Raw genomic sequence first — 22,001 nt, forward strand, 5'->3', positions numbered from 1 at the left:
GCATTACTTGGCGCCTGTTCTCTTTTGAATTGGTGGCTCTCCATCTTTCCCCGGCAGCAAGCAGCTGCACGGAAATGCTTGTGATTTTCTTCCGCCTTACAAGCTTTCTTCATATTGCTTAGGTGTCGTTTTATTCTTGCAGGAAAATATTTGCCACCAATGGAGCGAGGCTAGAGTAGCGCTATGATGGAGTATTGGAGGAGAAACGATGAACTGCTCTTCTCTACAGACTAGAGGGGCACTAGAGCTCTTCATCGATGTCGGAAACGAGGTCGCGAGGTGTAGGCGTGGTATGGTGTATATAAGGGATCAAAGACCGGAGGAAGCAGTGACTGTCCGCAACCCATCAACAGCATTCTCCTTTAAGTGCAATTGCCATCATAATGTTGAAACTAATCGGTTCTCTCGTGCTTCTCGCCTCTGCGGCCGAGGTGATTGCCTCTCCCGTCGCCGAGCCAGTTATCGCGCCATCCAAGACTCTGGAGAAGCGCGCGAGTTGCACCTTCTCCGGGGCCACCGGCGCCGCTTCTGCGATGGCCGCGCAGAAGACTTGCTCTACTATCATCTTGTCGAACGTTGCTGTTCCCGCTGGCACGACGCTGGATCTCAGCGATCTGGCAGATGGTACCACTGTAGGAACACCCATCACTGCTATCAACCCCAATCATTGCAGGCAATGTTCTAATTTCCTTAGGTCATCTTCGAGGGCCAGACAACCTGGGGCTATAAGGAATGGTCCGGCCCCCTGCTGCAGATATCTGGCAACAACATCAAGGTGCAGGGTGCGTCGGGTGCGACGCTGAACCCCGACGGCGCCCGCTGGTGGGACGGCCAGGGCGGCAATGGCGGGAAGACGAAGCCCAAGTTCTTCGCCGCGCACGATCTCACCTCGTCATCCATCACCAATCTGCACATCCTGAACACCCCCGTCCAGGCGGTCAGCATCAACGGATGCAATGGCCTGAACATCACCGACATGACGATTGACGATTCCGCCGGTGACACTCAGGGAGGCCACAACACCGACGGCTTCGATATTGGATCCAGCTCCAACGTCGTCATTACAGGCGCGAAAGTCTACAACCAGGACGACTGTGTCGCTGTCAACTCCGGCACGCGTATCACCTTTACCGGTGGGCTCTGCTCCGGTGGCCATGGCTTGTCGATCGGCAGCGTTGGTGGCCGATCCGATAATACCGTCGACACCGTTTCCTTCACGAACTCCCAGGTCACGAAATCTGACAACGGTACGTTATCCCGTTGTATCACGAGAAGTACACTTCTAATTATGACACAGGTATTCGCGTCAAGGCCACCGTAAATAAAACCGGTACAATCAAGGGAGTCACCTACTCAGGAATCACCCTGAGCTCCATCAACAAGTCAGTTCCCCCGGCTTACCCGTATAGCAGACAGTTTGACACAAGCTAACACCATCAAGGTACGGTGTCCTCATCGAACAGAACTACAACGGCGGCGATCTCAAGGGCAGCCCGACGTCCGGCATCCCCATCACCAACCTGGTCGTCGAGAACATCACTGGTACAGGTGCTGTTTCGTCAAGCGGGTACAATATCGCTATTGTCTGTGGCAGTGGGGCCTGCTCGAACTGGACCTGGACGAACGTCAAGGTGACCGGCGGCAAGACCTACGGTAGCTGCCAGAATGTTCCTAGTGTTGCCCATTGCTAGTGATGCAGTTGATACGGCGATAGCTGGCTCAATATGGTAGTCTGTTTGAGTTGCCCTCGATTGCTCTATAATGTAGCTAGTCACAGGATCTATACATATTGCACTTTATTTGGGGAAGCTACTTATAATTTCTACAGCGTTAAGGCTACATATGCCCGGACAATATGATCCGTATCAATTCCCTACGTTTGATACAGGGGCCTCTACACCGTAGAGGAACACCCTCGAAAGTAAAATACTAGCTTCAATCTAAAAAAAAGTTCTACAGCATCGCACGGAGAAGGTTAACCTACCGCCATTGACGTTCTCAACAATCTTTGTCTTGTGGACTTTGCCCTGGTTGAGGGGGAAAGAGCCGTGGGAGAGTTCACTCACCACTGATATGGACTTGGTGGGGAAGACCTTTACTTTTTGGCTGCTAAGGTCTAGCGCAGGCTTTATACCAAAACTGCGTTCACCTCAGCAGGAGTGTGTGAAGGAAGGTGAAGATGTGTGAGAAGCCACATCACCAATTGTAATGGGCAAGTGAGCGCGAAGAAATTCAAGGTGCATGAGTGTGAAGATGTGGAAAAATGTGTAAGATGTGAAAAAGCGCGTAGGTGAACTTGAAACCCAAATACGTGACTTCATCTAGGTGAATCTACACATTTAATATCAGGCTTGTTTGTTGCAGAAATTCGTTCGTTTTAGATGATTCAATGGAGTTCGTTGACATTTGCATTTCTTCCTTCCACACTGAAGACTCGAAGGACATAGACATGCTCTACTCCATGTTCCAGACCGGTCAAGCATGCAAACATTTAAATTCTATCTATTTTGTATCTCTCTTCTCGTCTAATTTTGCTTCATCCACCTGAATACAGGGGTGATCGTGGTCGTGCAGTCACCCCACTTGGCCACAGTGCACTTCTAAACTCTTCAACTTCCCCTCTTCATCGCTGTTGTCATAAAACATACAAAGAAAGACAACTCTCTGAGCGTGAAATAATCACTGGATAGCAGCCATAATCTCCTCAATCTCACCACTAACATCATTCACCATCTCATGCACTTCCTCCTCTGTCAAAAGTCCCCCTTCAATGCGGACACCAAATCCGATGGTATCCGTACCAGGATCAGGCCCAATATCAATATACAGATTCTCATCAGGGAGGTACGAAGTATCCAAGTCCGAGACGGAGGTAGTCTCCCCGGTTGGTTCCGGTAATGGAGAAGCGGGTATGAAATCCGTTGGCACACCGATCCGCAGAGGCTGGAAGAGATCTGGGGGTGAATCACCTCGGGTGGAGGGCTGGTGCATCCAGAGGAGATTAACCCAGGTGTTGAAGAGTGGTCCTTTACCTTTCGTACTGGCCCACTTGGTCAGGATTTCGCGTACGCAGCTCTGCTCGTAGAGTACCCGTTCAGCAAGGGAGGCTTGGATTGCGCGCACTTCGTCTAACACGTTGCTCTCAGCTTTAGCTCCGGGGCTAGAGAATGTAAACGGCGTGACGTTTAGACAGGGCCCGGAGAGATTCTCGATGTTATTGAACGAGGCGGAGCGACCAGTCTGGTACAAGCCGATGGTGGGGCTTTGGACAGCCGTCATTCTTGCGAGAGAGCGGGATACGGCTAGCAAGACGACGCTCTGGAGACTGAGGCCTGCAGAACGACAAGTACTTTCCAGTTGAGACAGGTTCTTGACCTTCTCCCATACGCCGACAAATGATTGCCTTGGTAGTTCCTGTTCCTTGGGTTGGATGATGGTGGGAAGGCTGGAGCCAAGCTGTGAAGACCAGTAGGTTTCCTCGTCGACTTCTCGCAGAGAGCGCGTGGCGTGCTCGACAAAAGAGGGAAAGTCTGGATTTGACTCGGCTGATTCCCCGCGGTAGAGCTGTGCGAGCTCAGAAACAAACATCGGCATTGTCCATGCATCGTATGCGGCATGATTGATGAAAACTTGGATCCCGTCCTTGTCGCCAGCTTTTAGAAGACGAAGGCGGACAGGAGGAACAAACAAAGATGATGGATTCAAACCCTCTTCCCTGGCCTGGGCTTTTGCTGCTTCTTCTATGCATGTGGGAGGCTCTATGACCTTGAAAGTCTCTGTGTTCTGTGGTGCCTGTTTGAGCACAACCTGTACGGCCGTTGACGACGAAGTCGCCGCGAAGCAAGTTCTTAGAATGGGATGTCGTTGACGGAGCTGACTCCATGCCTCCTCAAGCTTCCCACTATCGATACGTTCCGTGCTGTAGTAAGACCAGGCAGGTTCGAACAAGGTCCGGCCGGACTTCAACCAGCTGGCAAGATGGTAGAGCTGGCCACTGAGACAGGGCAGAATAGTCTCGACTGCGTCCTTGTTTAGCTCGAGCCGCTGAAGAACTCCATTTTCCACGGCGTCATAGTTTTCGATCAACGGCTCTTTGGTATGGATGCGTTCCTCGACCGTTGATACAATCCGTGAACTGATACCCCGCAGAGTATTTCCTTGCAAAACATCAGCCACACTTGCCTTTAATCCTCTGCTGCGGCAGATGGAAGCAATGCGAATGGCAGACAACGAGTCTAAACCGATGTTGTAAATGCTGGTGCTTGGCGAGATGCTATCGACTGGAACGCCGGCCACCTCAGCGAGGACTTCACGAACAATCAACTCATTGGCAGGTGCATCGGACTCGTCGTCACCTCCTTCTGGCTTCTCCGCCTTGGACAATCGAAGAGGCAGTCCCCCAAGCGGCTCTGGCGCAGCAGTAGCGCATCTAGTAGGATGATCAATGATGTCTTGGAACGCTATACAGAAGTCCGTCATGAACTCATCAAGAGCTTGTTGGCAAATGTAGCGTCCGTCGCCCGAGGCGCTAACAACAATGGCTTCACGGCCGTGGTCTACCTCCAAATTGAGTTTATGTTCAGCCTGTGCAGCGTATCCGTCAGTTTTGAAGGGTCTCCAAATCTCTTGTTCAGCAAACGCGCCGGTTGTAAGATCAGCACTCTTCTGGAATACGAAGAGTGTGTCGAATAGCGAGACACCATTCATGCCATGTTCTTGCCTCAGAGCCTTCTGGACATCCTTCAGAGGCGCATGTTGGAAAGCCTGCGACTCAGAGCTAAGTTGCTGGACTCGTTGGGCCATCTCACGGTTGCTCAAGAATTTAGGCTCAAACGAGACTCTCTGAGCTACAGTGTTAAACAGGGGCCCAATAGTCTGGTCGGCACCAGGAACTGGTAATGAGCGACCAGCGAGAACTTGACCGAAGACCACATCGCATTTCCCAACCAGGCACGCGAGGACCTTTGCATAAGCCAAGAGGGCGATACTTTGAACCGTTACCTCCATGGCCTTGCAACTTTCAACGACCTTGTCCACGTCAAGGCCGATTTTGCGCTCTGAAATAAGCATGCGCTCAGTAACATCGGTTGAGGAGAGCGCAGGAATCTCGACGGGCTCGTAACCAGCCAGTTTCTTTGTCCAGAAATCGCAAGAGCCATTCTGACCTTCCAGAATGTGGGGGGCGATATCAGAAAATTGAGGCCGCTGTACCGTAGCTTGGCCGTGGTAAGCAGCGGCCAGGTCCTCAAACACCAAAGGTAATGAGGCACCATCATAAAGAGAATGGTGCATGAGCACAACGAAAAGCTTCTCATTTGCGCGATCAGCCAGTACAAATCTGAGTGGCGGAGTCTCGAAATCAGCCACTTCACGGAAAGAGTAGAGAGAAGTTAGCTCGGCGATGACATCCGCGTTCGAGGACAACGTAATCTCCTTCCACTGTAGTGGAGGGGTTGTGTGCACCGCACCAACCCAGGTCACTCCACTCTCAGTGATGGGATGGAACGAAGTCCGGAGAATATCGTTCTTCGAGACAACCTCTGCAATGGCATTTTTGAGGCGATCAATGTGAACGCCATTGGTAAGTCGAACAATGTGAGGATGTACATAAACCTGAGAGTCAGATCCGAGTGTCTGAGTGATCATGCCCGCTTGCAGAGGCGTGCATTCAAACATTGCGGCGACTGAATCTCCATCACCAAGAAGCCGAACTTTGTCATGGTGAGCTGCAAGCGAGACTCTGTGCTTCTTGTCCTCGGAGCGAGCTGACTGACGTCCCCCAGCTGAACGCTCATCAACGCGTTTGGCTAATGCGCCAACACACGGGAAGCGCATGATATCTGACGGTGCAACTTCAAACTCCAGCTCGCGGAGCTTCCGTGAAAATTGGATAGCGGTCACCGAGTCGATACCGAGGCTGATGAATGACGTCCCCTTCGACACATTCACCACGTCGAGACCACAGAAAGACGCAGTGACGTCCCGAATCTTTGTCTCAGTTGTGGACCAGGTTGTTGCGTCCCATTTCACATCAATCTCGCGTGAACCGGAAGCTCCAGAGCCAGCAAGGCTGAAGCTGTCCAACGCAATGTCGTCGCCAGACAAGAGAGATGATAACAGTGCGTCGAGTTTCTCAATAAATTCTTGCCCGCGGCCCACCGAACCGAACGATGCCGAAAAACCACAGTGAACGTACACTTCATTATTTTCATGATTCGCTTCGATCTCAACGGCGAGGGGGTACTCGGAAGGCATGTTGCTCTCCAGTTGCTCCCAGAAATTGTGCTTTGGTGCTGGTGTGCTACGGATGTAGGAGAATAGGCAGTCAAAGGGAGGCTTTTCTGACTTCAGCCAACGTTGAATACGGCGCAGCGAGGTGTGTTGATACTCAAGAGACCGGGCAGTTGATTGGTGAACGGACCGGACAACCTCAGCGACGGTTGTCAAGCCATCGGTATTCAATCGACTCGGAATGGTTGTAATACAAGGCAGGAGCACGGAATCTGCACCAGGGACTGCCACAGCCCGACCGGAGAGGACAAGTCCATAAGTGACGTCGGACGCATTGACTCTATCAGCCAGGAGAAGGGCGAAGAGTGCTTGCATCAGAGATGGAACAGTAGTGTGCAAATTGGCTGAATGGCGTTCCAGTTCAGTAAGGCCGGCACGGAGCTTTCTGTTTACGAAGGTAGTCTCCTCTACAGCACCAGTGTCAACACGGAAGATCGTAGGCCGACAATTACTCAACGCGCTCATCCAGTGTTGCTGGGCCTTCTCCAGGTTCTGACCATATACATGGTTGATAAAAGCAGCCGGTGAGCCTCGCTCGGTCACAGGCTCTCCTACATAACGCGCTGCAACATCCTCCAGGAGCATCGAGAACGACTCGCCGTCATAGAGAGCGTGGTGAATTGCGATGAACAGAGCCAATGGATGTTTTGATGACGATGATGTTGCCAAGTGGAATCGCACCGGAGGGCCGTCTGTGATATTCTCGATTATACCGCGAGAAATCTCTTGCTGCTTCGCTCTCTGCTGTGTAATGCTTTCCTCGAGACTGTCGTATTCGCCTTCCGTCCATGACATTGGACATCCAGAGCTGAAAACAACTTGAACAATCTCTTTCTCCAAAGGAGCAAAGCAAGTTCGGAGGATCTCATTATTGTCAACGGCACCTTGCCACGCGTACCTTAATCGCTCGGAATCGAGACCGGGATCGAGCTTGAGGGCAATATGGTTGACATAGAGCTGATCCCCTTCGCTGTTGATGGAGCGTGCGACAAGGCCCTCCTGAAGAGGAAGGCATGGTCGTACGACTACCTGGCCGGAATTTGCAGGCGAGGTATTGCCCTGGTGGTATTCAGCCTCGAGCTCAGCGAGTCTCTTCGTCAACTCTGAATTGTGCGGATCTGACTCGGCCACGGTTGACTTCCTGGGGAGCTGAGCAAGCTGCTCGACGACCGGGTTGCCCATCACAAGGGCGACGGTAGCGTCATATCCTATCCTCCGAAGCTTCACTGATAAGCTGATTGCGCTCAAGCTATCCAAGCCGATTTCAAAAATGTTGGTTAACGGATAGATACTCTCGCGTTCAATCTTGATCACTGCGCAGATTTGGTTGACAACAGCTTCTTCATCGGAGGTCAAAGGCCTACCAGTGAAAGCCGCAGTGTCGCTAGTTCCTGGATTGTTTCCTTGTAGAATACTTGCCAGGGGCAAGCTTGAGAAGATGCTGTGCAGCAGCTTGATATTTGCCTTTCCTGACATTGGCGCCAATGGGATATATGTGATTGGCAGGATGATCTCGGGAACCATGTAGGCTGGCAGCTTCCGCTGACAGGTATCCCGGAGTTCCTTACCCAAGGTTGCCAAGTCAGAGTGTATTATGGCGGCATCTCCGGTACGCTGACGGCTCCTGTCACCACCTCGGGCAACGAACGAGATGAGCTGCGGTCTCGCGAGACCAGAATGTTTCGCAACCGTGGTCACTACGCTGATCTCAACAGGGGAAGAGGAACGAATAACCTCGGAGACCTCTCCGAGTTCCAATCGCTGCCCGCGGATCTTGGTTTGGTCGTCGCCTCGACCAACGTATTCCACAGAGTCATCGCTCATCAAGCGACCAATATCTCCGGTTCTGTACATCCTTTCGCCGTCAGGGCCTTGCACAAAGCCAGTCGCATCCGGCCGGTTCAGATATCCGTTGCCCACAATGTCGCCGGTGAAACACAATTCTCCCGTTTGACCACGAAGGGCGTAGTTCATGGTGCCCGGGATCAGAACATGGCAAGTGCAGGCGCTCAAGGGAGGCCCAATATTGCGAATAGTAGTTTCCTTGCCAACAAGGGCGAAAGTGCAACCAATAGTGACTTCCGTTGGCCCATATGCATTGGCCAGGGCGACATGCGGCAACCCGGCCCAAGTGTCCAATACTCTCTTCGAAATCTTCTCCCCTCCAACACTCAGGTATTTGAGTTCCGGACATAGTTCAGGCCGCAGGTTGGTCTGGTCAACCAAAGATGGTACCATGCTCGCATGAGTAATGCCCCACTTCGTGATTGTCAACTGAAGATCATCCAAAAGCATTGTTCGCGCAGCAGTTACGGACGCCATGCCATGACGCCAGGGGAAGAACATTTCCAACAGATGGACATCAAACGCCCGACTGGCCTGTGCAAGATACCGGCCTCGACCACCGAGCTCCAGTGTTGCTGGCGCCACTCGACAAACGAATTCTGAGAACGATTCGATAAATGCCGACAGATTCGCCCTTGACACCATGACACCCTTAGGCTTCCCTGTAGAACCTGACGTGTAAAGCAGGTAGGAATTGTCTTGTGAATCACTTCCATACGCCCGATTGTCGGTGGGCATGCCTGCCAGCGAATCAACGAAAGAGGGATCATCAATGCACATCACACGGCACGTTCCGGGGACATTTGAAAAAGTGGCCGCAAATGCGGACTCGGTGAAGACAAGCGGGCAGTTACCATCCTCGATGAGAAATGCTTTTCGATCGTTTGGAAGATTGTCATCGATAGGGAGATAGGTATTTCCTGACTTGAAGACACCGACAATGACAGGGTAGGACGCAAGATTTCGTCCCGCGCAAACGGCAATCATCCTGTTTTTGTATCCCAGGGAGGTGATGAAGGCCGCCACACAGTTTGCTGCAGCATTGAGCGTACCATAGCTCATACTTTGTTTCTCGATGCCGTTTGCGCTGATGCTGCTGGCCACTTCAACTGCTGTCCACTCCGGATGTTCCCTGGCGTTGAGCTCCAGCCAGTGCGTTGGGTTGAGGTTAACCGAGTTCCTAACTGCCTCACTCACATGCTGCGAAGATTTGGATTTGAGCCAGGGGGGAAGTTGATTGACGAGTTCCCGTAGTTCCTTGTCTGGATTCGCCAACATCGCGCTGACGAGACTGTCAACTTGACGTACAAAGATAGACAGGTGTTCATGGCTCATGAGAGATGCATCAGCAGACACTTCTAGGATCAGGGATCCATCAGCATTTTGTAGTACATTGAATGCCATAGGGTGCTCAACATGCAACCCAATTCGATCCTCAAGTTGACGCCACAGACCAGTGTCAGTAGCGGCGTTGGCATCTGCACCCGCTGGGTGAAAGGTGAACACTGCCGGATACAAGGGCTCACCACGAGGCCGTTTGAGCATCCTGCGCACCTCTCGAGCGTGTATATGACGGTGCTTCCTCGAGTGGCTAGAGATACGCTGCTGTTCTGCGAGGACCTCTCGGACAGTTCCTGTTGGGTTAAATGGCACCGGCACAACAGAAATCAAGGGACCAACGCCATTCTCGAGATCAGCATGCAGCACACGGTCAGAAACTGTTTCCGCAAACACAGTCGCCGGAACGCCAAGGTAACTCAACGATACAAAGCCCCATGCCGCACGAATGAGAGAAGCAATGGAGGAGACACTGAGCTCGGCTGAAATGGATTGAAGCTTTTCAAGTGGCTCTGTCATGGGTATTTGCTCGGAGATAAGATTGTGCTCCTGTGCGGCGGTCTCTGGCGTCCTCTTCCCGGTCAAGTCCGGCCAGGAGGGGGCATCAAGCTCAGAGAATTTCTGCAGCTCAGAGTTCCAGAAACTTCGGGTCCCGGCAGCCATTTCCTCTGTCGGTAGGACCTTGGAAAGCGCGCTTCTAAGTTGATATCTGGGGGGCGGCTTGCCGGTATATGCAGAGCGCAGATCCTTTTCAATAAGATCTAAAGAAGGCCCGTCATGAATAGAATGGTGAATTGTCAGTACCATGACCTGTTCTACACCGTTGTCCAAGACAGTAACTGCCCAGGGGCGCATTCTGAAATACGTCTTCTGGTGCGTCTTCATGACATCTTCGATGCGAGAGCGAAGCAATCGATCCCACTCATGTTCTTCGCACACCACATACTCCCAATCGATAGTGAGGTGATCGTAAATAATCTGCAAGATGGAGAAGTCCAGTTCATCTTTGCGAGAGCTGTTATCCACCTCGGCAACAGGAATAAACCCAGTTCGCAAGGCCTCGTTCTTTTGACAAAGTGCCAGCCAAGCTTGCTTCAACCGTGTCACATCAACAGACCTGCCAAGAGAGAAGAAGTGATTACTCCAGTACAAGTTATAAGTACCCATTGTCTCACTGAGCAAGCTCTCCTGAATCGGAGTTGCTCGCACTGTGAAAAATTGGTCGTTAACTTTCGACGCCACGATGTCTTGCCACTGATCGTTGAAAAGGTCAATATCAAACTCAGTAGGTGACACTACAAGAGCTTCAGGAGAAGGTGTGGATAGTTGTATCAAATCCTGTACTGTGACACAGTTGATCACTTGAATGAAAGAAAGTTGATAACCGGCCTCCTTGAGTCTTGATGCGAGACGAACCGCATGAATAGAGTCAATACCTAGACTTCGGAGCCTGCTCGCCTTAGTGATAATCGAAGGCGAAATATTGGTAAGCGATGCTATCGTGTGCACAATCTTATCCATTGTGTCGGATGTGACTGGGTCGTCCTCCGCGCGACTTGCAGCATCGTTTTCAGGATTCATCCGATTCTCCCAATCTTCAATATCAACTGAAGCATATGCAGCTTGCAGCGCGCGACGATCTGTTTTAGCAGACTGGGTGCGAGGAATCCTCTTGACCACGAGGTACACGGACGGAATCATATGAGCAGGGAGAGCTGTATGCGCCTTCTCGCGTGTAGAGAGAGCAATCTCGAGAGCAGCATCGTTGAGTAGTAGAAGGGCGTCGCTCGCGTCGGCGTCGGCCGCATTCGGTGCAGAGAGGAAAGCAACGACAACCTTGGTCGGCCGATCTGGGCGGTTGATAACGAGCGTCTCGATATTCTCAACCAGTGGGTGGCATCCACCGAGCGCGAAGCTGATCTCGCTCAATTCAACACGAATGCCGCCAAGTTTCACCAAGTCGTCCACACGATTGATGTACTCCAGCGATCCGTCAGCGAGCATCCGAACAAGGTCTCCCGTGTAGTAGAGAATCTGTCCAGCTTCGTCGCTCCAGACGTACTTCGCCTTGGTGACATCTTCTTGATTCAAGTATCCCGGAGAAAGTTGTGGGCCACCCAGCGCCAACTCTCCAACTGCGTTCTTCATCACGATTTGCCGGTTCCTCGTGACGAAAACTGAGACACTTTCCATGGGCCAGCCAACATTGGCGCTCTTAGCGTTCATGCACTCGTTCCCAAATTCTCGTACGGTTGAGACGATCGTCACTTCTGCCGGGCCATATGTGTTGTAAGCTCTCATATTTGTGCCCCAGTCGTCGGCAACGGGCTGTGTTAGCTTCTCGCCGATCATGGTAATTACCTCCAGCGTTTGACAACTTTTTCTCGGGACACCGGCAGCGAAGGCAGGGGTCAGATGCGCATGGGTTGCTCGCGTGGTATTTGCCAGCTTTGCGAATGAGGCAAGCATGATTTCTCTAGTTGCAGAGATCAGAACCCCTCCCAAACTCCACGCGTAGAAAATGTCCTGGATGGACACATCGAACGTGTATTGGGAGAATTGCAAGCATCGCACAACACCGCCAGAAACGTCGGATGGTATGTCCTTCTTGAGCGACTTGAAACAGGACACCACAGCTGAGTGAGTGATGGGCACGCCCTTAGGAGCACCAGTAGTTCCACTCGTCCAAATCAAGTATGCTATGCCTGCCGGACTGGACAGCTTCTTTGAGCTGCCTTGGCCGATGCTCGGCCAACTTACCCGCGGATCAGCATATTTACTGACATCAACGACGTCGATATCAATGGGAATGGCATCCTTTGGTTGCTCTCCATCCTCGCTAGAAACGAGAAGCACTCTAGCTCCAGTCCGTTTGATTAGATCATGCCGCCGCTGTGAGGGAGAAAATGTATCAATAGGGCACCATGCGCCGCCAGCTTTGAGAATACCCAGAATCGCGATATACATCGCCGGACTCTTCTCGATACAAATTGGTACTACTGTGTCTGTCAATTGGCCGTAGGTCTGGCAAAGAGATGCTGCCAAATTCTCAGCCCGTGCATTCAGCTCCCCGTATGTCCATGAAATGTTTTGCGGATTTTGGTCATCATCGAGGTCGTACTTGAATAGAAGCGCCATGTCGTCTGGATGTAAATTTGCGTGATCCTCAAATTTGGTGTGTATCAGAGCCCCGTCGGAAATCTCATCGGCCATCTTCGGCATTGGGTTATATACTGCTTTGATGTCAGGACGAGTATAGGAAAGGGCATTCTCGAAATCTCCATCTGGATTCTCAAGAATAAACGCAACGATGTCGTCCAATTGATGAAGCATCACCTCTGCCCCATCACGGTCCATTTGAGAGAGGCCGAAGCTTGCGCGTAGGGTCAACGACGAGTCTGCGGTAGGCCAAACCTCAATCATCACGGCGTAATCGTTCGCCATCGGGGGATGACTGATTTTCTTCCATAGACCACTGGTACTGGAGCCGGCGCTGAAGTCTTGGTAGGCAAGAACTGTGTCATACGGAAGTCTACCATCAGCGGTGACTAACGATCCGAGACGCGGTTGTAGATGCGATAACGTTCGTGCGTTCAGACTTGCCAAATGAGCCACAACCGATTTGTTTGTCCACAATTTTTCTCCAGCTTTGGAAATCTGCCCAAGCGCCAACCGAGTAGGAATCGTCGTGAAAGTCGGACCAGCACAGATTTCGGAGTCAGGATCGAAACGTCCAGATACAACACTACCCATGACTACGTCGTGATCTTGGGTTCCACTATACGCGAGTAGAATAGAGGCCCAGGCTGCTTGGAGAACAGAGAGTGGTGTGGACCCGATTGTCCTGGATTGTCGCTTAAGAATGTCATGGGTCATGCGAGCAGTGATTTCGACGCAGTCGGTAGACTTAATAGCTGGTGATCGGTAGGCGGTAAGAGAAGGGAAAGCAATTGGCGAGTAATTTTTCAGATATTCTTTCCAAAAGTTCGATGTTGCTGTTTGATTTGCTTGATAATGGTTAACAACAACATGCTCTAGCGACGTTCGGCGTGCTGGCGGCTGTCCATTATAAACAGAAGACACGTCTTCCAGGAGAAGTTGCAACGAGCCCCCATCGAAAATGCCGTGGAACATGCTCAATACGATGACCTTCTCCTCTAAAGAGTCAAGCAATGATAGTTTCCAGGGGGAATCCAGACTAATCGTTCCCTCGAGTTCCCGAAGAGCCTTGGTCAAGACATCTTCGTTCATCGACTCCCCGGAAGTCTCATAGACAGCCCAGTTCAGTGCTGGTCCGGCAGCATCTTTGAGAATACATTGCGCAAATGGTGCCATGTCATCGTCAAGCCAGCAGAAAATCGTTCGGAAGGAATCATAACTTCCAATCACCGACTCCCACGCCTTCTTGAGCCGCTCAACGTCCACAAAGGGCTCGAGTGAAATCACGGAATGATAGATGTACGACCGAGTAGCAAATGAAATGTCGGCCGAAGTACGCAAGAAGCTCGTTAGCATACCAGACTGCGTTTCCGTGGTGGGCAGGACAGTCTGGATTCTCTCTGGGCTTATTCCAAGCCTTTCCGCGCATGTCAAGTGGTTCCTGGCGTTGAATGCTTGCAATTGCTGTGCCAGGGACATACATGAATCGTTCGCCAGCTGTCCATTGGTGAGTCCTTCTAGGTTTCCTTTACCACTAAGGATGAGTGATAGTAGCCCCTCTATGGTATCTGACTGTAGTACATCTCCCACCGATAAATTGTCGATGGATTGATCTCTCAGCTTCTGTAATAATCGCATCGCGCCCAGGGAGTCCAAGCCCAGCGAATAGAGATTCGTGTTGGGTTTGATCACAGAGGCCTCCTCGCCAGTGGTTTGCGCAATGAGATTGAGGACAAGGTGTCGTAGCTCCAAATCTTTCTCATCCTCAGGCTCATCCCAGTCACCCGGCGCCGTCTCCCGCGCTCCCGAGACATTGTTCGAAGGGGAAAATAACTTTATACCACTCTCATCGCCTTGTTGCAGCATCCTGCCGATGGCTTTACGGTTGACCTTACCAGAGCTTGATCGAGGGATTGAGTCAAAGAAGACATAGGTGGATGGACACATGTATGCAGCAAGATGACGATGTGTACATTCATCAGCCAATCGGACAAATTCTCGTAGTGCGTCTTCATCAGGTGAGTCCGTCACGATGCATGCCACAATCTGCTCACTGCCTTGTACCGTTGCATCACGCTTGGGGACCACGGCCACGGCCTCCCGCACTCCAGTTAAAGTAGCAAGGACAGACTCAATCTCCCCCAACTCGACTCGACGACCGCTGATCTTCACCTGGTCAGATGTGATTCTCCCAAGAAACTCAATGACTTGTGCACCTTTCTCGTCCCAGACAATGCGAGCCAAGTCACCAGTTCGGTAGATGCATCCGTACTCAGAACTGTGGACAAAGGATTGGGCAGTCTCTTTCGGGCGATTCAAGTAGCCTTGGCTGACCTGCGGCCCTCCAATTGCGAGCTCTCCAGCAAGACCAGCTGGAATAGGTTTAGGGGTATGGGAGGTTGGGTCGAGGACAAACATTGAGCATGTAGGCAGTGGCTCACCAATGATTGACCCACGGGTATGATACTCGACTGGCGCGAGAAATGTGCAGTTGATTGCTGCTTCGGTCGGCCCATATGCATTGACTAGCATCCTTGACGTCGGGACAGAGTTACCGTTCAGGTCGGAGTTGTGCGCCTTTTGAGAGAAGTTGTCGATGACTGTCCGATTGAGCTTTTCTCCCATTGTCCACAAAGATTGAAGTGTAGTCAATCGGGAGGGTCGAAGAAGCGCTGCTAGACTTGGCGTTGCCATCATCACAGTTGCTCTGGCCTCGTTGACTGTTCCTTCCAAGTCAGTAAGCGTCAGGCTCCGCGGTGCCGAGCAGAGAGTTCCGCCGCTACTCAGCGTCACAAATATCTCCATCAGAGACGGGTCGAATGTAGGGGACGCGAATTGGAACCATCGGAAATCACCAGCTGAAGTGCCAGGAAGCGGGATGGCTGTAGCGTGGGACTCGATTGAACAGGTAACTGCAAGGTGACTGACTTGTACGCCCTTGGGCTTGCCCGTGGAGCCACTTGTGAAAAGAAGGTAAGCAATGTCCTTGTGGTCGATGTCTGGAGGCTCAAATAACGGGTCTTCGATCGGAATTTCATCATGCTCTCCGGAGAGGTGCTTCCATCTAGAGATTTCAGCCACATTGACCCAGGTTGGCTTTGATATTGTCTTATCGGCTGTGTCTGGGAGCCATAATTCAGGGGACGATTCCTCAGCGTTACCAAGTATCGCAGGGGAGTTGATATCCTGAAGAATTTCACGGACTCGCTGAGCTGGAGCATCTGTGGGAATGGGACAAAATGCATAGCCGGCTTTGAGGATTCCGAGGTAGGAGATGTAAAGCTCAGGCGAAGTTGACATATAAACAGGAATGATACGATTACGAGTATTGCGCGTATCGTCTGAGAGGAGTTTTCTAATATGGATTGCCAAGTAGGTGGCTGCAGCATCGAGCGCGGCATAGGTTAGGGTGCTATGCTCGGCGACAGAGCTGGCCGATGGCAAAGAGTGAACAAAGTCTAGTGCAATAGCACTAGGGCTTTTCTGGGCCCAGCCCTCGAAAGCAGAATGAAGAAGGAATGGGTTGGAAACGTGCGGTGTCTGCGCAGAATCATCGTCTCGTAAAGGGGGTATCATCAGAGGCGGAAAGTTAAGAATAGACAAGTCAGGAGTCTGATCATCCGGCGAAGTTTCTGAAGATCGTAGACATTCAATGGACTGCTTCATATGGAATGCAATCGTCTTGAGCAGCTGGCTCACTGCTGAATCCGGGATCAGTCGTTTGGGATATGTGAAACTGGTCCGGAGTTCGCCATTGCAAATCCGAACGTACAGAGAGAGACACTGCCATATACGTTAGCTGTTGCGTCTCGACACTCTGATGCATACTCACGTTACTCTCCGCGACAGTGGTCAGATCTGTGTCTCTGTTCTCGGGACAACCAGCCAAAGCTAAGTCAATGGCGAACTGGACCTCGTTTCGGTTGTAGTATGAAAAGCCAAGTTCACGCACTGCGCATTGCCGTATTGACTGCACATCCTGCTTTTGTTCGGTCACGGCCACGGAAGCGCAAATGAGAGCCTGCGATGATCCCGTCGAAGACTGGCACGAGATGGCAAAAGCAACATCCTCAAGACCAGTGAATGCGCATACAAATCGAGCGTATCCCTCGATCAATCCTGTCGACAAATCTCCGCTAACATCGCCGGTGCCGATCCTCTGCCAGGGACTTTGTACAATTGAATCATCGGCTGATCCTTCGGCAGCATATTTGTCGATAGTGTCTAGAGCAGGTATCTTTGTTATAGGAACAATCCCAGCCAGATTTGATCCAAATGAAACATCACTGCGCGAGCCGTTGATGTGGTTCGTGGTTTTCGTCGGGCCTGTGAGCCCCTCATCCGCGGGGTTTGTTCCTGCCATTGCTTCAGTCGACTGCGGGCGGAATTATCACGCACCTAGGATAAAACAGTCGCACACTGGAATGTTGTGTGGTTCTCTGAAGAACAGCGGCACGCGGAGGTTTTTGAAGACATGGAAAAAGGTAAACATTTCATGAAGATCAACACTGCAGAATTGCTTTTCTTCCCTCCCGAGCAAGAACTCTGCCAGAACTGCCCCTCGCTGGTAATCTTTGAGTGGACCACAGAGGGGCTACAGCGATCTCATTGGGCACAGAAGCAGCATGTGGGGGGCATCCCAGCAGCTAAGAAAGTCCCCGATGGTGACTAACAGGAATGACGACGATAATGTGCCAAAAATGCAGCCAGAGCTGGATGCTATTAGCCATGTTGGGCAGCGATCAGCTGATGAGAAACGTGCTGACCAAGGAATGACACGCGCCAAGACGCGTCAGGAACAAAAAGCACCTCGTTTTTCAGACAATTCCTCCGATTGCGCCCGTTGTCGGGATCATTTATCTGATTAGATCATCTGATTAGATTGATACAGCCTTGCCACTAAGTTTGCAAAACATAACACTAACACTTTTTGCGTGTGTAAACTGGACCTCAGTGTATTATGATATTTTCTAGCGGATTCCCACTTATTACCGCCAGTTTATGTTTCTTTGGGCAAACCATTCAATAAATTTAGTGATTGTCCCTCATTGCATGGCTACATGTTCTGAATTTCTGACATATTCTGTTTCCAGTACATTCGCTGCTACCTTCTTTAACCATAGCCATAAATACCTGAACATGTCCTCTACACGGTACTTCAATACAAGAAGTTAGATCGTGCTACAGCACGAGATAAATCCTTTTTTCTTTTATTTTTATTTTTTTTTTTTTTCTATTCTCGGCCCATAGTGGGGTGGAACATCCCACAAGGAAACAGCAACCGAAACATGGTACATACGACTTACGTCCGAGAGAAAAACCAACCTAGCGCCGAGATAAGTCAGAACATGGTTTCTAGCCCCGGAGACAAATCCGTGCATTCCAGGTCCCTCACGATCGGTAGACCACCAGTGCGCTGAAGCGTAAGTTCGACCCAGATATAGGGTCTCATTGCTAGCTGCAAGGCACAATCAACTGGATCAACTTCGTCTGAGACTGACATCTGGGGCGTATTTCCAACTAGACTTAAATTGTATCATGGAATCACCTCACAACCATCGTTGTCCTTTTTGAGCATTCCCATGGAACGGTTCTATGAGGAAGTCAACACAACAAGTCGGTAACTCCGTAGCCTTAACCGGCTCCGGAACGTTCTTATCTGATCAAATAAAAGTCCACAGAATCGCCTCCATATGTCTGATTCGATACTCTCGCCATGCCAAGTCTTTACGCGAAAAATCTGATAAGCGAGGCATAAGGCTATGAGGGCATTCCCGTTGCAGATTGGCTACCGGCTGTATAGTGGAGCTTTTCCTCAGGAGAGCCACATGGTTCGAATCTTCCTTAGCTCATCGTTCCAGACAAATGTGTCAGTAAAACATGCTAGCGGGCTCGAAAACACGCCATGAAGGATCCGAATCAGTCAACCATCCTTATGAATACGCCTGCTTTGTTAAGTACCGAGACCCGAGACGGGGAAAGCGACAGCCACATCGAGGTGTATTATCCGAGGCGATGGCCTCGTTAGAAGGCAGTACTAGTAATATAAGACGTTTTTCCTCTGGCCGGTTCCGTATCTGAAGTTTGACTTTTTCGTAGTCTGCGATCGACATAGAAAACCAAAATAATGGCAACTGTACGGCGATTACAACAAACTCTTTCGCACCTTGAGCCCCCAAAGGCCCCCCAACTGCTGTCGATCGTCGAAGGTCCAACCCAACCGGAACTACTGGACATTACACTCGGCGAACTTCTCACCCTCCAGAGCCTGCAATACGGCGACTATGAGTGTCTCGTTTTCCCTTGGACTGGCGCTCGCTGGACCTACGCCGATCTCAAGGATGAAGCGGACCGGGTGGCTCGCGGCCTGCTGGCCATGGGGATTCAAAAGGGCGACCGGATAGGTATTATGGCGGGTAATTGCGAGCAGTACATCTCGGTTTTCTTTGCCGCTGCGCGTGTCGGGGCGATTCTGGTGGTGCTGAACAATACATATACTCCTTCCGAGCTGTACTATGCTCTCGGACACACGGGTATGTACTACTTCTGCACTGTTCCTGATGATCGATGCGAGACTAACTTGGCGTTTTCTGCAGACTGTCGACTGCTGTTCCTGACTCCACGCATCGGCCGCCATTCGCTCGAGGAGGTACTAGACAAGTTAGGGCCCCGTCCAAAGGAGCAGGGAACATCGTCTGCGTTGGAGGAAATTATCGTTTTACGAGGGCAATACAACATTTTTAGCACATATGAACACGTCATCCAGCGCGGTCTACTGCTTCCCAGTCATGCACTGCAAGACCGAGAAGCGGAGCTCCATTCTACAGATGTCTGCAACCTGCAGTTCACCAGCGGCTCGACGGGGAATCCCAAAGCTGCCATGTTGACACATTAGTACGTTCATAGAACATGGCTGTGACAGTAGCTAACTGCCTACAGCAATCTCGTAAACAACTCCCGCTTCATCGGCGACCGGATGAACCTCACCTCGTTCGACACACTATGTTGCCCGCCGCCCCTCTTCCACTGTTTCGGCCTGGTGCTGGGCATGCTCGCGGTCGTCACCCACGGCTCAAAAATCATATTCCCCAGCGAGACATTCGATCCGACGGCCGTACTGCACGCCATCTCAGACGAGAAATGCACAGCCCTGCATGGCGTGCCAACCATGTTCGAGGCTATCCTCGGTATTCCCAAGCCTCCCAACTTTGATTGCTCGAATCTGCGCACGGGAATTATCGCAGGCGCACCTGTTCCCCGGCCGCTCATGAAACGACTGTTCGAAGAATTAAATATGACTGAGTACACCAGCAGCTACGGTATGCATCTCTCTCTGTCCCAGATCTACAGTAGCTGACGTCTACAGGCCTCACCGAAGCCTCACCCACCTGCTTCAACGCCCTGACAACCGACACGATCGAACGCCGCCTTACAACCGTCGGAAAGGTCATGCCCCACGCCAAAGCCAAGATCATCGACACACAGGGCCACATCGTCCCCGTCGGGCAGCGCGGCGAGCTCTGCATTGCCGGATACCAATTGACAAAGGGGTACTGGAACAACCCGGAGAAGACAGCCGAGGCGCTAGTCACCGACTCGGACGGCGTAACCTGGCTCAAGACAGGGGATGAGGCCATCTTCGACGAGCAGGGGTACTGTACCATCACCGGGAGATTCAAGGACATCATCATCCGAGGTATCCACTCTTCCTCTCCTACTGCACAAAAATGTGATCTAACACACTTAGGCGGAGAAAACATCTACCCACTCGAGATCGAAGAGCGACTAGCCGCACACCCAGCCATCGAGGTGGCCTCCGTGATCGGCATTCCGGACCAGAAATACGGTGAGGTCGTGGGGGCCTTCCTTGCGCTGGCTGCTGACGTGAGCGCGAAACCATCGGATGAGGAGCTCCGCGCCTGGACGCGGGAAACCCTGGGCCGGCACAAGGCACCGCAGTATTTCTTTGTGTTTGGTGAGGAGGGGGTCGACCGCACAATTCCTGTTACGGGCAGCGGCAAGGTCCGGAAGGTAGATTTACGCAAGATTGCAGCGGGTGTTTTGGAGCGACGGTTGGCCATGGCAAGGAAGGAAATATAGACTGGTCTTACTTGATGGCTGAATGTATATACCCTTAGATTCTTTTACCTATACTTCTTTCCATTAGATTTTACAAAATTGATCCAGATGATAAAACTTATTTCCGGGTAGAAGCGGGTGAGCAGGACTGCGCAGATTAGGGGATTGGGACAAAATGAAAGGGAAATGCCCCACCGCACAATCAGATTAGATGGCCATCTAATCTGATGAAGAGTGAACAAAATTATTCAGGCCCGACGTGCCAAATCCTGTCTGAATACCGGAAGTGAGACACATCTAAATTTTCCTTTGATAATACTAATAATATTTTGTCTCTCTGAACTTTCGTCTCCATTTACTGTAAACATTGAAAGAATACAATGCAACAGTCGAGCCGATGTTCGGGTCTGTGGGTCGTCTACACAGACCGTAGTCCATGTCCACAAAACGAAGAAATTAGCCAAGGAATACATGCAAAATTGAGCCCTTGGAGTTTGACACGCTATTTTGAGTCCATTTCAAGGGATATAGCACACGTAGAACGGTAGAATACTTGTTGGATTTGGTATTACCTCGAATGAAGAAGAATCTCAACTCCTAAAAAGATCTATTCTCGCCTCAAGTAGTTCAGTCACAGGCTGACAGTTGCACTCTAGTGTGACTGTAATTTTCAATGTACTCTGACTCCATCACTGATTGATAACAGAAACGAAATTATCCCCACTTAGTCTCTCGCATTGCGACGTCGGACTCGAGGTCTCGGAGGATTCGAATTCGAGTGACTTTCAGACAAATCAGGGATGAGTGGAGATTGGTAGTGGAGTTGCAGATAAATGCCGCATTTCCATAATGCAGAGATTATCAGCAATCACGGGATGTGCGTCTCCATTTGCAAAGCTGCAAATAACTCTACTGGGCGTTGGCGTTTGTCTCACTTCCGGATCAAGTGTGTCAGTGGCACGGCCTCGATCAGATAACTTTAGTCGATGATTCGGATCAGATAACAATCCTAAAGGCATACTCTCCAGCCAAGGACTACAGCCACCGTGCTTTCACACACTCTCACCTAAGTCCGGCTATGATTGCGTAACAATATTGAGGAGTCGGTCTTGGCTCTGCCGACACAGACTGACCAAGACCAATTCCGCTCATATGATAAGGAATAGCCGGAAAGTGGGGGGTGCTGCGTTGCATCCCTGGTGTTGTACAGGACACGATTCTCCTAGCTGTGAGGGATGTGTAGTAGAGATGAAAATACATAGATGAACCGAGAATAGATGTACTCTGAT

The 22,001-nt window shown here is 51.0% G+C and overlaps 3 protein-coding genes across 3 annotated transcripts; 2 read left to right on the forward strand and 1 right to left on the reverse strand.

Annotated features, from left to right (window-relative positions):
* Nucleotides 1–383: 383 nt before the first annotated feature.
* On the forward strand, nt 384–1,691 carry Aud_007838 (glycoside hydrolase family 28 protein; the record flags this gene model as incomplete). Its single annotated transcript, XM_043292726.1, has 4 exons — nt 384–632; nt 695–1,247; nt 1,298–1,382; nt 1,442–1,691. The coding sequence occupies 4 exons, from the start codon at nt 384–386 to the stop codon at nt 1,689–1,691; spliced, it is 1,137 nt and encodes a 378-aa protein (XP_043148661.1).
* Nucleotides 1,692–2,679: 988 nt separating this feature from the next.
* sidC (nonribosomal siderophore peptide synthase SidC) lies at nt 2,680–16,996 on the reverse strand (the record flags this gene model as incomplete). Its single annotated transcript, XM_043292727.1, has 2 exons — nt 2,680–16,416; nt 16,466–16,996. The coding sequence occupies 2 exons, from the start codon at nt 16,994–16,996 to the stop codon at nt 2,680–2,682; spliced, it is 14,268 nt and encodes a 4,755-aa protein (XP_043148662.1).
* A 1,764-nt stretch (nt 16,997–18,760) lies between these two features.
* sidI (putative long-chain-fatty-acid-CoA ligase) lies at nt 18,761–20,733 on the forward strand (the record flags this gene model as incomplete). Its single annotated transcript, XM_043292728.1, has 5 exons — nt 18,761–19,166; nt 19,230–19,527; nt 19,573–19,952; nt 20,000–20,329; nt 20,381–20,733. 5 exons carry the CDS (start codon nt 18,761–18,763, stop codon nt 20,731–20,733), a joined length of 1,767 nt encoding a protein of 588 aa, XP_043148663.1.
* Nucleotides 20,734–22,001: the final 1,268 nt, after the last annotated feature.

The sequence above is a fragment of the Aspergillus udagawae genome, assembly GCF_001078395.1.
Source record: "Aspergillus udagawae IFM 46973 DNA, scaffold_6, whole genome shotgun sequence".
NCBI classification, from domain to species: Eukaryota; Fungi; Ascomycota; class Eurotiomycetes; order Eurotiales; family Aspergillaceae; genus Aspergillus; species Aspergillus udagawae.